Here is a 17,459-nt window from a genome sequence, read left to right as displayed (position 1 = left end):
TTGTTTAATAATCAAATATTTAAAACCCGTCTGGGCAAAAAAGAAGTCTGAGCAGCACGAACCTCCCTTTAAATGGGCTGTTGGGGGGGGGGTAATGAGCTGCTAGCCTACTTTTTCTTTTCAGTTGTGCTTCAGGAAAACATGAAAATCAACAACTTAAAGCTGTTTTGTGAAGAAAAATACAAAAACTTCATCCTGCCTGCAGCAGGTGTGCAAAGCAATTTCCCTTAATGTCTACGGGGATACACACATACGCGCACGCGCGTGTGTGTGGGTGTGCGTCTCACAATGCAGGAGGGGGAGGAGGGGAAGGTGAATACCCAGACAGGCCTTAACTTCCAAAGGCATTTTACCAAAACATCGACCAAATCCTGGACAACAATGCACAGATATAAGTAGGTGTTAAACTCCCAGAGCTGCTCTTCCCAGTGTTCCCAGTGTTCCCAGTGTTCCCAGCACAGTGCTCCTCTGGGTGCATGCTTATGCAACACAGCTGGGGGGGGCATTTGTATGCTGGAGCCTGTCTGCTGCAACGTTGTCAGGCGGTAGTTGTGAGACTTATAATTGGGGTTGAAACCCCGGCACACCTGCCAGGCTGCATGTAAACACACACACACACACACGCGCGCGCGCGCGCGCGCACACACACACACACACACACACACACTGAGTCATCAACACAATCAAGACATGCAAGCAAACACACACAAGCAGGCTTTGAAATACATTTAAGCTCCGTTTGCAGGCTAAATGTAATAATCTTTTTTTTTATAAAAGCAGCGAATGGTGAAGATAATTATTTATCCAAATGCACTTGCTAATCTATAATTAAATGGGAATTGTTAGTTTCCAGGTATGCTTGGAACACAATAATTAACCTGATCTTTTGATGGCTTGGCTTTGGGCCTCTGTCTACCTTCTCTGTGTTGCCTTTTTACCAGCTCGGCACCACAACGTAACCTGTCGGTAGCGGGTTCAGCCCAGAAAGGTGACATTACCCACCGCGCTCAGCCCCCGTCTCGACGGGACACAGAAACACTTCACCTGAAACACAAACCGACCCAGAAGGTGAAAAACGTCTGCCACGTTTCGGTTTTCGTTCACTTAAAATTTCCGGTCCCTGAAAACAGGCGACGCTTCTAAACAACAACAGTTTTCTGAAACAGGAAGTAGCTGTGCATGTGCACCACGGCTATAGTCATCAGGCCGAGCGGACAATTTTAATTTGCTTTGCACATTATTGTTCTTAAGGAGGAGGCGTCTGCGCACGTGCTGCATCATGCAAAACACACTGCCAACTAGTGGTTTGGGGTGGCAACTACAACATCTTCAAAATGGTTCCATCAGGTGCAGCATCAGGTGTGCTGAGCAAGTGACATGGAGCTGAAGGAAAGTCCCAAACAGAGGAAAACTAGTATTAAACCGAGTGGGGAGCGTCCATACAGCAACCTTATAGCAGTGAGATTAAGTCCTACATGCCTTTACCTCCCTGCAGCAGATTTAAATTTATACTGCACAGTCACTGCAGAGTGGCACAAGTTGACACTTTTATGGTGGCTGCGGTAATAAAGAAGTGTGGCAAAGCAAACAATATCCTCCCCGCACACACGGGCGGCCAGATTCTCATGTATAAACCGGAAAAACAAATAGAAAATCCTGTCTGAGCAGCAAAAGCCAACCAAAAACGACGAGAAGCCCCGCAGCATTGTGCCTTCGGGTCTGTGGTGAACGGGTGACACCTCAGCGGCGCTGCAGCTGCGAGACCGTTGCCAGACGGGCTTTGATCAAAGCGACTGAGGCGTCCCGCGTGGCAGCGAAGGCGGCGAACCCTCAGCAGAAAGGAGAACACTACAGTATGGGCTGATGTAGCAACGTGGTCAGAGTAATGGAAACACTGCAGGATTTTACGAGACGTGCTGCCACTTCATGAATAATAAAAGTTAAGAGTTGTTCCCAAATCCATCTGTCTGTCCATCACTTTTAATCTACTTACTGGAGGTTCGGTCTCGGTGTGGATAGCTAAGATTTTCCATTGCAGCTGTAGCGTAGCATCAGCGGCTGGATTCCAGGGTTGATATCTGCCTGCTCTGTCCTACTGGGGAGGTGCAGATGAAACTGTTTATCCAACAAAGCTTATGATTATCAGTTATTCAGCAGGTTGGACGAGCAATTCATTGATTTCTATCTGCTGAAAGTTGCTGTTTTCTTCCAGTTGACTGACTGTTACAACGTGGAACTGCCCTGCTCAGCACTACAGCCAGCCTATTTTCTTCCACGCCAGAATAAAAACTCTGGTAACACCACAGAGCACGATCACTAAAAACAACGACCAGAATAATCACCGCCTCTGACGTTAGACCTGAAGCACTTCTTTTGTCAGGGACTCCCGATAGTCCAGTCACTGTCGTGTCACCGATGTAATTAGTTCTTATAAAAAGCTAGCGTGCCGTGGTTTTGAGACAGAGCCAAGAGCCACGGTGGGCGATAATGCCGCCGCTGTCACAGTTTTGGTCCAAACGTGTTGCTTGATGCCCACAGCTGATCGAGAACCACACGCTCATGTGGCTCAGCAGCAACCTCAATTACAGCAGCGTCACCTCGGGCGGTGTCGTCTCTCCCTCCGTCCCGTATGGGTGTAATTCATCAGGGCTTGGTGGCCTCCATTAGCGCTCCTCCACAGGGACAGGACAGCCTCTGAAGCACAGCACTCAGAGACTATGCTGGGCCCCACACTTTACCCTAACAGCTTCATCAGCTCCACATCCCTAGAGCCACACACACACTTAACCAACACACACACACACAACCTCTGGAGGGCCCAATTAGCAACCATCACCTGTAATTCAATAACAACACTCCCTTTCTTTCAGCCTCTCCAGCACTTTCTTCCACTCATCCGTGAATGTGTTGCATGTATTAAACAGGGGGAGCGCTAATGTCCTCCAACATCAACAAATTTAAATGTACAATCGCAGCTTTCTGAGGATTCTGAATGGGCCGGCAGATTTTGTTCCGACCCTCCAAATCATTTCTTTTCTTCACCTCCTCTGGCTCCAGCGAGCCTGGAAAGCACAAGGTGGAGGGGCAAAACCGCCTCTTAACCCAGACGCTAATCAAATTCTCTCTTCAAATTCTACGTGTTTCGTCTCCGTCTTGATTGAATGGTGGAAAATGGCGAGACGACGTCTGTCCAATAATGACTCAGACATTAAGAAAAATACAGATCCGGGATTTTTCGCTTTTTATTATCTTTCTTTTTTAGCACGAGGAGACGTCTGCGCAGTGGAATTACTGCAGCCAGCCACTAGAGGGCAATAAAGACGTGCTGGTGTCATTGGTGAGGAGTTTTCACTTGTTTGTCTTAGCACACATTTTATTTTCCACACCGATTTTCCAATCCACATTTCACAAGTGCAGCAATTCCTGAAAAATGCAGGTCAAATCGCTGAATCACTGTTTCCGTATCACACACACACTTCGGGTGGGGTGAACACAACCCGTCCCCCTGAGACTTTAGGTGAAAGGAACAGAAACATACCCCAGAGAGATGAGCTGCTGTGTGGCAACTGGAATAGATGGAAGTACAAAGATTACCACCGACACACCGACAGGTTTGAGGATTATGACGAGCTGGACCGACTCACGATGAGTTCATACATCTGTAAGACTAAACGGGGGATTTGTGAGGGCTGACAGTCCCTCCGAGAGGAGGTGCGGTCGGGGTATAAACGCAGCAGCCTGCTTTCTCCCCGTCTCATCCTTTCCTTTCATTCACACCACAAGCTGACAAAATACCGGCGACAGTGGTGAAGGCAGCGACGCGACTGAGGCCAAATCCATGTGCTGAGCTTCTAATCTAATTCTCTGCTGCACTCCCACCTGTCCTGCTGCTGCTCTACCCACAGAGGTCTCTGGGGGGTCTTTACTGAGGCCAGGCCCCTCCTAACCCACCTGTCCACTGCTCAAGATTTATGTCAGCCTGGGCCACCTCCCCCACTCCCACTGCAGCCTTTTATTTAAAAAAAAGATGAATTCAAAGATGCAAAAAACGGCATTTAAAATGATTTGCTATAGCACAAACTGACAGAAGCTGTTTAGACATTTTTCCTGCGGCTTCATGGGATCGATGCAAATGTGCAGCTTTACATTTACATGTGTGTGGAACTGAAATTTGTTTTCGTTTCCAATAGGAGGGTTTTTTTAAACATATTTGGCAACATGCAGATTTTGATGAGATTTACTGCCTAAATCACTGGTGCAGATTCCAAACATCTTAACTGGGAGAACTACACAAAAATAGGCCTGATGGACAGTATTCAAACTGCTCTGTTTTTTTCTTTTTGCTGCTTTTCTTTGAGGTCTGTCCCAAATTTCAAGAAAGTGAGGCTATCAGGGGTACAGCGCCGTATGGATCATCCAAATCTTTAGGTCAGTGCTGAGCCGTAAGGCAGCAGCCCTGGGCTGGATTCTCCCAGTTTCTCCTCTGCTGCCGGGCGGCAGGAGGAAAAAAAGAGAATAGAGGATGGCAGGATATGCAAATGAGCCTTCCAAAGGAAAAGGAGAGGAGTTTCCCACCGGCTGAGTGTGAAAGAGTGCTCCCCCTCTCCCACACACACTCGCAGGACTTTGAATGGGACTCTTTCTTTTGACACACATGGGCCTGCACAGCGCCCACACATTTGCACAAATTCGTGGACAAAAACTCATGTAAACGCATTAAAGCTCATGCAAATGCAGGCGCGGGCCCGTATCTGGAGGTTCTGACGCAGATAACAAACGGGACGGGTTGTCTTTGGGTGCTCGGCCTCGGTTGACACCGCAGTATACAAAGATTAGAGTTTTAACTGCTGGGGGATTCACTGGGAAACATGAATATTCAGGCGGTTTAATGAGGGAGATGAAAAGAAACAGCAAAGCAGGTTCCTCGTGAGAAGGTTTAGGCCATCTTTGAGAAAGCGACTCGCGCGGGGCTGGCAGACCCGTTGAGATTTATACGCACACGAGGCGCTGGAGGTAAATCTGAGTCCTGGTTCCATGTTTGGGCTTTGTTCGGCGCGTAGGCGTCGCTCGGCAAACGCAGCCTTCGTGGCGTCGATTTTAAACGGCAACGTAGGTTCAGATTAGTTACCTTTGCTCTAATCTTGTTTCAACATGGCAGAGCTGGCAAAAAAAAAAAGAAAGATCTTTTCTACAACTCAAGCTTCTCACATGTGGTTTCTGGGGTCACAGAGCTTCAGGGCTGCTCCACTGACCTCTGCATGGAGGGAGGTTGGGTCTAAAGGGGAGGGGGCTCTGGTGACGCGGGGAGCTAACTGCTTTAAAGCCACGCATATTTCACATTCATGCCGGCTAAAGAGCAGCGCGGCCTGCGTGATGCGATTAGTTCAAGGCTGTCCGCCCCAACTGGAAACAGACCAGCGCTTGTCAGACGTAAACCAGCGAATCAATCCCGTCCGGGTCACGCACACGGACAGCGTTTGCTCCTTCCTGCCCGGTCCGTCACGCCGCAGCTATCAGCCGCCATCGCCGTCTGCACGGCAACGGCAACGGCACCAGTGGGAACTGCTGATTTTCATTCACACATAACAGAGCATGCAAATCAAAAACAAGCAGGCCTGTGTTTTTATGCACGGCCCGAAGGAAAGGAGCTGCTCACTCCCACTCTCGTCCACGCAAAGGGATGTGTTCGCAAACACACAACTCAATTAGTGGCAGAAGCAGCGCCGGTAGCCTCGAACGTACACCCTCCCCCTCCGGCCCATAAAAGGCTACAGGAGGGGTTAATGCTGACTTGCCAGAGACATCCTGTAGTGCTTTGTCATTCCACAGGCCTGTGTGTGCCAGGGAAACGGCACACAACTGCAATGAGGAAATATCGCAAATGGCAAGTGTTGGCGGAGCCGAAACCGCTGTTACCTGCCACCAGCACAGGACCGTTTCCCACCAGCAGCTGCCTACAAAAGATCAGCTAATAATAATAATCGTAACACGCGTGGGATCAGATGTGTAATGAGTCTAAAGGAGTGTACCGGGATGAGCTTTGCCTCAGGTGAGCCAGGTTTTCCTCACATATGTCCAGATCATCTCAGAGGTTACAAACACAGACAGGTTAATTTGTTCTGAAGGATGAGCACAAGTCGAGGAGAGAAAACACGCAGCCGCCCCACAAACGCATTTATTTGAAGATGCGAGCTCGGCGGAAGGCTGGAGGTGTGTGTGACAAGTGAGGCCTCTTAAAAAAGTAATACTCCCCTGAAAACTGACAGAAAATGGGAAACGGTGAGAAAAAACAGCACTTTTTCAAACCCCAGCCTGCTGATCAAAGATCACCAAAATGACACTAGTTCTCCTTTAAAATGTATTCAAAGCACTTTCTTATCAGGAAACCCCCCCCCCCCCCATAGGAAAATGCAGCCAGCGAGAGTAAACAATGCACATCTGAGAGTACAAGACTGACTCAGACCGTCGAAACTGAAAACTGTCAACGCAACCAATCCAAACATCTGACAGTAATTATGACAAAATCCAAACCGTCAAATCTTAAATTAATCAAACCACACAGCCAAAAAAAATAAAAATCAAACCAGTTCCAGACTGAAAACAATATCTGCATGTAAAGAATCAATATCAAGGTCATCCAAAGTGACTGGGATTGCGTAAGGTTGATTAGCACGCTCATCACATATGGACACGATACACGATGATACACTTTCTGAGCCCAGGTAGCTTAAAGGCGCATGCTAACGCCGAAATATCCTCAAATATCCTCGGAAAATGGTTAATATATACACCAGTGATGCTCAAAAGGCAGGTTGGGTGATGGAAAAGGCAACAATTAATTGGATAAACCTCCAGAAAGCAGCTAAAAACAGAGATCCTCCTCCTCATCCATCTCAGATGCCGATGACGCCTCAGTCTCAGGCGAGCAGGCCTGTGAATGTGAGCGCTCCCGCTCCGGGACTGGGAGTACTGGGAGTAGGCTCCACTGTTTATCCTGTCAAGGTATGTTAACACCAGGCCACATTCCTATAGTCCCTAAATTGCAGTGTTGGATTTCAGCCGAGCTGCGCACACACTCCGGCACATACTGTCGGACTGGGGGGGCGGGGGGCGGCTGAGGCTACGGCAGCAACACGCCGGACCCACACCTGCCACGCGTGGCGGTTCAAACCCACCAGAACCCTCAGGTACTTGGGATGCAGCTCTGCTCCTGGGCGGCACAACGGCGTGTTTACAGAGGCAACCTGCGGGTGAAGGTTGGTTTATTTACCGAGGATAATTCCATTTGAGCGTCACGGTGACTCACCCGTCTCAGTCGAGGAGGAAATCACAACTACTGCAATGACTCAAAGAAAACTTCTGCAGCTCTGAGCTTGTTCGCGTCGCAAGAAATAAGAGGGTTTATCTGGAATTACACTTGGCTACTAAAACACTTATGGGAGGTGTAAGAGTGGCCCTCGCTTGTTGTCACTGTAAATGGGGGGGGGGGGGGGGGGGGCACAAAGTGGCCAGAGCGGTTGAGAATGTGAAAGATCTCAGCACAATGGGAAGCCTTTGTAATCGTAAGCGATGGTAGCAGCTGTGAGCCACATCACGGCGATGGCAGGTCACGGCGCATTAGCACGGGCTAATGTTTGGCGCATATCAGCTCCTTTTGTGGAGCAGAGGGGCTGGAGGGGCTCCGGCCGTCAGGGAGGACTGGCGCACCTTTGATTTGAAGCAGGCTGCAACACCGCAGGCGCATCTGCGCGCGCGTGAGCCAAAGGTACCTTGTGCCATCTTGATCAGCGCCGCCAGGACGCGCTGCTTTTGTTTTTTAATCTCATCTGAGGGCGAAGACGCGGCGTTAATCCGAATCAGGCGATCGGATGCGCCGCGAGGGCACAGGTTTAACATTCTGCCGTCGAGTGGGTGAAAATGCACCTTTAAAGGTGTTGCATCACCTTGCGTACCTGGCTGTCTCCGGTCCAGGAAAAATAGCGGCCCCGCCTTCACTGCGGTGATGGTACCGACCGCCATTCTCCCGTGCACGCCACTCAGGAGGCTTTCAGACGAATTACCGTAGCACAATAGATGGAAAAGGAGGGTTTAACAGGCTGCTGTGAGCGCAGTTACACTGCACGGTTGGCTACAGTGGAAAAACACCTCGCGCACCGCTCGCTTTCCGTGCGCAGCACACGCGCACGTACGCAGCGCTCGATTGATCAACCAGTCTGCACACACAAAAAAAGATTACATAAAAGGGGACATAGAAGACGCGAAAGTGGGTCAGGAACGCGCGTCGGTGAGATAATTCCCGCGAGAATGAAGGCAGGCGAGCCGCCCTGGGGAGGCGAGCATCCAGGCGAAGCCCGCACGGTGGGGAAAGAAAAAAAAAAAAAAACTAGCCCGCAAATCAAATCGGTACCTGCACAAGTTGACATTTGGAGCGGTTCTCCGGACGCGCGGAGGCGGTACCAAACGGCGAAAAGATCCTGCTGGCGAGCCGCAGGTGTTATTTTCTGTCTGTTTCAGGGCCGTTTGTCATCCTGGTTGTCCGCCTTCAGGTAAACATGATGATGATGATGGTGATGATGATGATGGTGGTGCTGATGATGGCTCCTGAGCGCGCAGAGTCACCGTCGTGGCGTCAGCAGGAGGAGGAAAAAAAGGTGCTTTCCACCCTCGGCTCGCACACACCATAACGGAGTCAGAAATATATAATTTTATGCTTTTACCCTTTTATTGGCTGCTGCGTATTAGGGTGGGAAGTACAGGTAAGGTATCCGACCAATGAGGGACGGGGGCTCCAATTTAAAGTTATTACGACCAAAATACTCTATTTATTTCATCCTCTCCTGCCTAAAACGTCCCGATTAAACCCCCCACAGCCGAACACACGCTTATATTCTGCCATTATTTTCATAAAGGCGCTTTTACGCCGACGTTTCTCGCCACCATCTGTCGTCAGGTGACCCGTGCTGCCTTTAAATGCACCCGTAAACGTGTAAACGTGCGTATTCCAACTTTAAACGCACACCAAAGCAACAGTCAGTGCACGCAGCAAGCAAGAGGAAGAACAAAATAAAAGAGAGAGCAAAACTGCCGGAGGATAAAAATACCCCGAGTGGATTAAAAATATAGTTTCTCTTCTTACCTTAACGAGGCGAACATGTGTGTTTGGGGAGCTGATGCGGGGAGGGGTGAATGAAACAAACATCCCATCTCTGTGCCATCACCGCAGCAGCGGCGGTTAGTCGACCAAACCGGGCAGAAAACCGCATCTATCGCCGCATCCGCACACTTTCCCATCCGGCCGACAACAGAAACAGCCAGAGTCGGAATGATTCTGAACGGGAGGGAGCCGAGGCACCGACCGGGGCCGTGCGAGCTGCAACTTAACACGAAACTAACCCCGCAACAACCTCGCCCTAAAAAAAAAAAAAAAAAAAAAAAACATCCTCCAAACTGCGCGCAACGAGGCCACGTTGTTGTGCGAAAGCTCCGCAACCTGCCGTCAAGTGTTGCTTCGTGTGGGAAAGTGGCAGAAAAGTAGCGAAAGAAAGGCAGGAAGAGTGGGGAAAACTCAAAGTCGAGGCGGCTAAAGAGCGCTCCTCGGGCTCTTATTACCAGCGGATAACGGTTCACCCATCCAGGCGGCCCCATGCGCCGCTAGGCGGAGAGAGCAGCCAGCCAGGTATAACGGTACACCCGCACACTGGGACATGAAGGCGCAAGTACTCCGCAAAAGTCCTCGAAACGTGGTCCAACTCACTTCCAGACACTTTCAACGGGACTTTACCGAGCGATGAAGTCGCCTGGAAGCCGCCCGGCGGCGGCCGCGGACGGCTGGGGACTTACCGCTGCTCCGCTTCGGGTTCGCCTGTTTTCTGCGCTTACACCTGGGGCCATCCGCCATGATCCTCTCGCTGAGTCTGAAGCGCAGCCGCTCGCAAGTTACCTCCCTCCTCCACCTCCTCCTCCTGCCTCCCCCATTCTGCCGCCTCACCCTCCCCTCCCGTTCCCCCCTGTCCGCTTTACGACATCACCTTCCTCCCCTCCGTTAAAAAAAACACCTGGTTTACGACAGGCTGCGCGCGTTTACGGCATCACCTTCTCAAACACCTCAGCACGTGGCCCCTCCTACTGGAGGCACGTGGGTGTGTTCTCGGAGGGGAAGCGCCGTCCCGACCCCTGTGAGGGCAGGAAACATGAAAATATTCACGTAAAACAGCAATTATTCCCTCCACAGGTGGAACATTCTGGAAAAGGTGGAGTTTAAGGAAAATAAAGTGTCCCTGACAGGCAGCTGAATGGTCACCAGTGGAGTATAACAGGACAATCCCACTAGTTTATTACATATTTGATGTGTGGCTGTTGGACATTTTCCTTTTATTTCATTCTTCTGGTTATTATAAATGTAATTACAAAGAGGGTTATTGATTTTAGCTCAAATGTTCCATGTGACTGATTCTACTTTCTGGTTCTTTAAACACATGTCGTCCACATGCACACTCCTCAGGGCACGCTCTGGCCGTCGGGGTAGCTTTCAGGGGTCAGATTATTCTCATAAATGTGTTTATTTGGATGTTTCCTCAATAAAACGGTAAGAAACCTCTGTTTATTTTGCATGTGATTGCTAATCTGTAGGGCTGAAAGCAAAGCTATTTTATTGTTTTATTCTATTCTAACCCCGTTTGCATCTCTTTTATGTGTCAATCCTCTGAAACTCAGATGAAAACAAGGCTGTTGAGGTACGAGGTGCTTTAAAATCTGATCATTTTCATCCCGACCGACGGCGTTGTCCTCAGCAGGGATGAAAGTTCAATGTCGGTTCACAGCAGGTCAAAGGAATGACCTTTATAGCTCCGTCAAGCTATTCTTGTAGATGCCCGTGATCGGGTTTCCACTTCGGACTCACCGGGAGGGCTCCTCTGGATGTCCTCCTCCGAGGACGCGGACCGAGACTCACCGGAGAGAAGTGCGGCTGATGACATGCTTTATGTTCTGGGCGGTTCCTCTTTTGTTGGTGAGATGAATCCATGATGGTGAGCACATGATTCAGGTCACAGGGGTGGAGGGCGTCCTCACGTTCCCGTGAATTACCATAAGTCACACCTCCATTTGTTCCAATCATGCATTTAGATCTGGTTTCGTCGTTCCAGTGGCGGAGGACAACCTGTCCGTCGCCTTTGGCAGACGTTTCAGGTCCCATTTCCTTCATTTTGGGTGGTTGTTCACATGCTAACGCTAACGCTTCTACAATATTCTGGAAAATGATCCTCCATTAGTTCTAATGGAGGAGAATGGTGAACTCATCAAGTCATGCTTTGTCAGTTTATTTAATGCTCAGGTTTTTGCCCCCACAATGGCACTGTCATCCAGATTTAGGTGGGTTGATAAGCAAGTCTGAGGCCTCCACTGGGTCACATCCCTTTCCTTGAGTAGGAAGGTGGTTTAGCAGCCGCAGACATGTGAGGGGCCACATCGTTTAACGTGTGGCTGAGGGAACTTGTTTCATATTTAGAGCAGATAAGATGTCATATGTGTAAAAGTGGACCCTAAATCTGGCGCTTCCTCTAAGGTTGTGTGTGTTGTGAAAATGGCTCCAGCAGATGTTGGATGTGTCCTCTGTGGATGCTGCAGCGGCAGGCTTAGCTAAACAATCCAGTTTTAACTCTTTCCCATCACCAACGGCAGCGCCTGTAACTGATCTCCCACTGACAGGATGTGAACGGCTGGAGGAACCTCTCCCATTCAGGGAGTTCTGTCCTACAGCGGCTCTACAGGCATCCGCTGCCTGTGATGTGAGAGAGGAAATAGATTCCATTATCCAATGCTAATTTGCTATTGACATGAATATGTGGTCCTTTTTTTTCCACCAGTTTAGTTAATCCATTTGTGATTCTGCAGGAAAATCCCTCTGAATGAGCCGCCAGCCCATAAAGTGCGAGCATTGTCCTTTGAAGAGGCGAGCCCTCGGGCTACATGCCTTTTCATCCCTTCCTCAGCCTCCTGCCTTTGTGATGCGTCAGGTAGGGGTCTACCTTGGAGAATCTACACGCTGGGGACAAATTTAATCCCTGGAGGGGAAGAACGTCGCTCCAAGCAGAGGGAGCGTTCGCTGCGGGACGTTGTTGGGTGTCAAAAACCAAAGAACACATGTAACTTTGATCGCGTGCAATCAAAGCAGGACTGCATCATGGACAACCGCGCATTAAAACGCGCATTAAAACATGCGTCTGAGTCCAGCACTGGGATCATCTTTCAAACTCGGGCAGGAGGTTTGTCGGGGGCTTCGATATTTGGCGGTTCGTTTAAAAGGCAGGGCCACCTCTAAATTATTGATGCCTCACTTCTAGCAGCATATGGAACTCTGAAACGCTCCTGGTGCTGCTTCTTTGCTCCATCTGCCCCGATGAGGGCGGGGAACCCTTTCAAATATCCGCTTAAGTTCGGTTCAGACGACGTATGGGTGACTGCCCACGTGAAAAGGCGCGAGAACTGGTGAAAGGGTCTCTGTTTAAAATCAGCCACCAGCACTTTTACATGACAAACCCCTTCGAGGCCGAAGCTCCTGCAGCAAAGCGTGGAGCACACGTGGGTGTGGGGTTGAGGCTTTGGTAAATCTGAGCCCGATTTTGCTGGTGCAACCAAAGAGTTGGTCCCCAAACGGCCTGTTGTCCAGCACGCCCTCCGGCCTTCCTATTTAAAGGCAGGTGAACGTCACCTCAGACTGTTGCTGGAGATGTCCCTGCACGAAGGGCGAGGTCTGTCGGGCTTATCAGACAAACCCAAAGGGAACTTTTGAAACCACCTCCGCCGTTGTCGGTGCCATAAGTTTGGCACCTCGCAGATGAATAATGTACTTTTGTGCCAGGATGAGTAATGTGGGCACAAATCACTCGTCTGGATGAGTGGCCGGGGAGTTGATAATGGCGGGTCCTCATGTGGAATTCATCCTTCTCCTCCTGTCATTCTTCCTCATTAATGATGTGCTCTGAAGGCTGAGGAGCCGAATGGCATCATGAATACAAAAAGGAAGAGTCGGCCTGCTTTCATGACCACCTAAATCATGGATTTATTTTGAAGCACTCCAGTTTTAACCCCGTAATGGCAGCCTCCAGTGTTTGTCCTGCATGTTTATCGGGCGTCCTGTAACACAAAGTACTGTTTTATTGACTCGCCATCGATTGAGACAGCTGGACCCAAGCTTCAGGTTTTCCTTACATCCTGTCACCTGAGATAAGCGGCGTGTTTGAAGGGACAAAGTCTGCGGAGGCATTTTCGGTTCCACTCAGGTACGCCGTGCAGGGGTGAGCTGGCTGACCACTCATCAGGTGTTTGCTCTTCAGTGCCGACAGTTTAAACAGGAAAGCAGGTAATAGGTGAATATTGATTTGGGCTGTAAAATTGTATCAAGTTATGCTGTCTTGTTATCTTCCAGTGTTTGCTAGCAAGGCACCCAGGCAGAAACCCAGTTATACACGCGTTGTAAGCAAGCCTCTGGAGAATATGGTGTAAAATTAAGGCAAACTAATTGTGGTAACAACCCTTCGCATCACAATGGGGATCAATGGAGCCGCGTCCAGTTCAGGTGATGGCCTGTTTGCTCATCCCAGCAGTGATAATGGCGAGCCTTTATCAGCCAGCCTTAATGAGTCACATGCAGGAAGAGGAGCAACTGATGTCATTGTGCATCACTTCATCTCCACAGAGTACAGACACAATGTCTGTGTGTGTGTGTGTGTGTGTGTGTGTCTCTCCACGCCAGTGGGCATACAGTACTCTGCATGTGTGCGTTCTGAGGCGCTGCCTCCTGTTTAAGCCAATACCTGGAGGCTGACCTCATTTGCAGCAGCGCTGCAGCTCCAGACACATGGAAGTCACATTACTCAGTCCTTTGAGCCCCGCTAGGATGGAGAGAGTCTAACTACAGACCGCACTCAACAAAGGGCGATTTTTAACCTAGAAGCTCCTCTTCCTTCGTGCACTCCTCTTTTGAATTTAAGACCCTTTTGCATAGACTGGTTACACATAGGAAGGATTATTCCCATTTATCCCGTCTCAGCATATTCTTGGCATCTCTGTGCAACGCAGCTTCATTTTATTGATTATGGATCAGCTACTGAAGGTCTTTCTTGGTGTTTCTGAAACACGCTGCTGAGGTTATTCTATTCTGAAAGGCCCCTTTGCTCAGCCTGACTTCCTGCCTGGCTCCATCTGCCCAGCTTGATGCAGCTTCAGTCAAAAATAGACCAAAGTGAGGTCTATATTTATGTGCCTGATCCACTCTGTAGGTAACTCTGCACGCGGCAGCAGCCAGTGTTGGCACGCTGCTGTACAGAACTTCCTCCTACGCATCTGCTTTCGGCCGCTGTGGAACAAGTTTAAAGCAAAGAGGTTCAGGAAAACAGGCAGAAGCATTTGGACAACACCTCAGCGCAGCTTTTTGAAAACAAGCAAGAGTTCTTGGACCGTCATCGGTCCAAATATTGCTCTGGCTGTAGCCGTGGATCCGGGACCACTGACTTAGAGGACTGGGACAAATAGCTCTCCCCAGTGGCACAAAGGTACACTGCAGTAAACACGTCATGGCTGCCGAGTCACAGCAAGCTTAGCATGGTCCTTTTCCTGGCAGACCAAACCAACTCTGGAACCACAGTTTTAGAAAAACCAGTCATGATGGTGGCATCCCCGAAGAGGTGCAGGTTAAAGCGTCACATGTGCCTGTATTCTCCATGTTTCAGTCATACATCTGCAGATCTGATGGTAAAAACATACAGATGATGAGAAAACTGGGACCTGATCTATGAGACACTGTGTGTTGACCTGAGGATTTAGCATCTACAGCAAAGCTCCTACAGACGCGCCTTCATGAGCAGGACACATGAAAGAAAGGTAGCTGCCAGTAAGTCCTGGTAACAGGACAAGGTAGAAATGACTGTAATTAAGTCTCAGCTTAAAAGGAGGCGCTGGGGCGGCGGCTGAGTGGAGGTTGTGGCTCACACAGGCAGCAGGACGAGCTGTCAGGTCAGGGTGTGAGCTTCAGCAGTTAAATGGAAAATCATCCGACCCGTCAGGTGATGTGGCCTTCCAGGTCAGCTGATGGAGCCGACGATGTGACGGAACTCTCACATTTGCCTTTTCCTCTCCTTCTACAGTCACATGACATCAGCCAACACAGCAAACAAGGTTAGAGGGGAACTGATGGACTGACCTCCTTCCTGGTACGAGTTAAATGGCTGCTGAGCACTTAAATAAAACCCGTTCCTCTCAGAAATACGGCACTGAAACCGAGCTTTTCGCGCTCCCGGGAGTCAACATGTGAATCCTCACTCTGATATTGAAATGAGACCTGAGCCGTTTCCCACAGGACGTCAGCGTTTAGCCCTGTGACGCCGCCTGCTTCCCCAGCCTGCTGCAGCCTTGTGTCAGCATCTGGGAAGGTCCAGGTGTTGGACCAGGTTCTGCAGCATTAACCTGCTTTCACTTCCTGCAGGTGTGTGCGTGGGAGGCGCTAATGCACGCAGGCTTGCATTGAACAGACCTATAAAAAATACACACACTGCCGCTATTTTTCCGTCCGCGCGTGTTTCACGCAGTTAAAAAGAACTGTGGCTAATTACAGCACGGCTCTGACGGTCCGTGTTGGTCCTTGTCGACCACAGAAGGCGATATTGTTCCCGACACGTCCCCCGTGGTCTGACATCCCCCCGAAGAGATGACCTCACTCTGCCTCAGCCGCGGTGCATGATGGGAAAAGGAGCAGCGCCCTGTGTGCGAGAGGAGGGTAAGTCATGGCGAAGACATCCGAGTGAGTCATCCTGCCTGACATTATTCAGGGTGAAAGTCAGACGCGGCGCTCGTCATCCCCCCACCAACAACTGGAGGAGGAAGGGAGAAGACGGGAAAAGAGAGCCACGATAAAAACTAATGAAATGGATGTTAGAACCACTGGGATGATTTAAATACTGCAGACTCACGTTCCCCAAGAGCACCCAATGTCACTTACGATGAGGATCAAAGGCGAAAGCATCCCATTTCATAACTGTGACTTTAGCAAGAAAAAGCATTAAAGCAGTCAGGTGCAGCACGAAGGTAACCTTTGACCTTCAGATGATCGATGAGGGCTGCTGTCAAACCTGAGGCAGCTTGGACATCCAGCGTGGGTCGTTTTCACCAGCGCCCCCTGGAGGTCAACAAAGACCGTGCAGCGACGGGGCTGGTTTGGTCCTTTCATTTGGCTTTGGCAGATGTTGAGCAACTGGAATTGGTAAACTTCAGTGTTTGTTGCTACATCCAAGAATCCGCGATATCCAAATCTGGCTCGTGTGAAGTACAGGATCTCCACCACCACGCAGGTGAGCCCCCCCCCCCTCCGATCGGCTCCGCTCTCCCTGTTTTGACACTAATTGCACTTTGCACAGATCAAACCGCCTCGCGCTTTATTCCTCCATCACCTCCAAATCCGCTCCGACACTTGACGGTCAATGAAAGAGGCTTCATATCTCACATCAGTCTCGCATCGCCTACGAAGTGATAAAAGCCAGATTTAATATTCAGACTGCCCCCCCCCCCACACACCCAACCCTCAACAGCCTGTCAGCTCTGCCTCAACGTGGGTAATAGCTGAAAACCCCTTTTCTCTGATGTCGCTTCACAATATTTCACCCCGTGGAAATTAACTTCTGCCACAAAACGACCGGCAGCTTCGCTTTAATCCGACGTGAAAACCGAACTCTCGAACAGTTTGTCGCCGTGAGCTACACGGAACAACAAACCCAAACAGGCCTTGCAGCCCCCGTTGACACCGTCCAAAGGTCAGAGGTCACCCAGTCGCACTGAATCAGGGCCAAACCCCCAGCAGCTCCGCTCCGGGTTCTGTCTTGACCCACATGTAAACAGGGCAACAAGAACGAGCCCTTTAGCGGCTAATTGACCCAGAAGCAGGTCAGCCCCCCCCCCCCCCTGCAGGAGGTCTCCTCTCTGCCTACCTTGGCAGGAGCGCCGGCAACACCTAGAACAGGGGAAGTGCATAAAAGATTAAATTATGAATGTGGCTGCGGCCAGGCGGAAGGAAAAGGTTGTGATAATAGCATGACAGCACACTTAATTTGCAGATAATTGCACTGGCGGTGCTTTTAAGGCCCCGTCTCACGCTGGCATTTTTAATGAAATGGGGAAATCATAGTTGCCACCTCACCTTTATCGCCTCCGTCTAAAGACGCTCAGGAAGAGCGGGAACGTGGATGGGAACGCCGTCACACCCTCCTCCGGGTTTAAATGCCACATCGGGGCTGCTTCTGCGCTAACAGGCGTGACTTCCCGGCGCGGTGGTCGCGCCGGCGTTCCCCGGGAAGCTGCACGTCACCGCCCGTCCTTCAGTTTGTCCCCTCCTGGAACGTGCACGTCCGGCCGCTCCTCAGGTGATTGATGACGGCTGCCGTGTGGTTGGGCAACAGGGAGCAGAGTCGCAG

The 17,459-nt window shown here is 50.1% G+C and overlaps 1 protein-coding gene and 1 long non-coding RNA gene across 4 annotated transcripts in view; both read right to left on the bottom strand.

The window, feature by feature from the left end:
• The window catches only part of LOC101079552 (zinc finger E-box-binding homeobox 1-like), a 31,566-nt gene extending 21,399 nt beyond the window's left edge, over window positions 1-10,167 (bottom strand). Inside the window, exon 1 of one of the 2 annotated variants that reach the window (XM_029830812.1) lies at window positions 9,841-10,167. In XM_029830812.1, the coding sequence (XP_029686672.1) occupies window positions 9,841-9,898 (58 nt within the window). In that variant the 5' untranslated portion in view covers window positions 9,899-10,167. Of the gene's footprint in view, window positions 1-8,407; window positions 9,024-9,840 lie in introns of those variants that run through there. The other variant, XM_029830813.1, reaches the window with a different exon arrangement.
• Window positions 10,168-13,038: 2,871 nt separating this feature from the next.
• On the bottom strand, window positions 13,039-17,459 carry LOC115248031 (uncharacterized). 2 transcript variants are annotated; one of them, XR_003887061.1, is made up of 3 exons: window positions 17,186-17,459; window positions 13,220-13,328; window positions 13,039-13,134 (listed from the first exon to the last, which is right to left on the bottom strand). It is a non-coding gene; the product is annotated as an uncharacterized lncRNA (long non-coding RNA). The 2 variants fall into 2 exon arrangements; XR_003887060.1 differs by having other exon boundaries at window positions 13,074-13,134; window positions 13,210-13,328.

The sequence above is a fragment of the Takifugu rubripes genome, chromosome 22 (assembly GCF_901000725.2).
Source record: "Takifugu rubripes chromosome 22, fTakRub1.2, whole genome shotgun sequence".
Lineage (NCBI taxonomy): Eukaryota > Metazoa > Chordata > Actinopteri > Tetraodontiformes > Tetraodontidae > Takifugu > Takifugu rubripes.
This window is presented reverse-complemented; position numbering and strand designations above follow the sequence as displayed.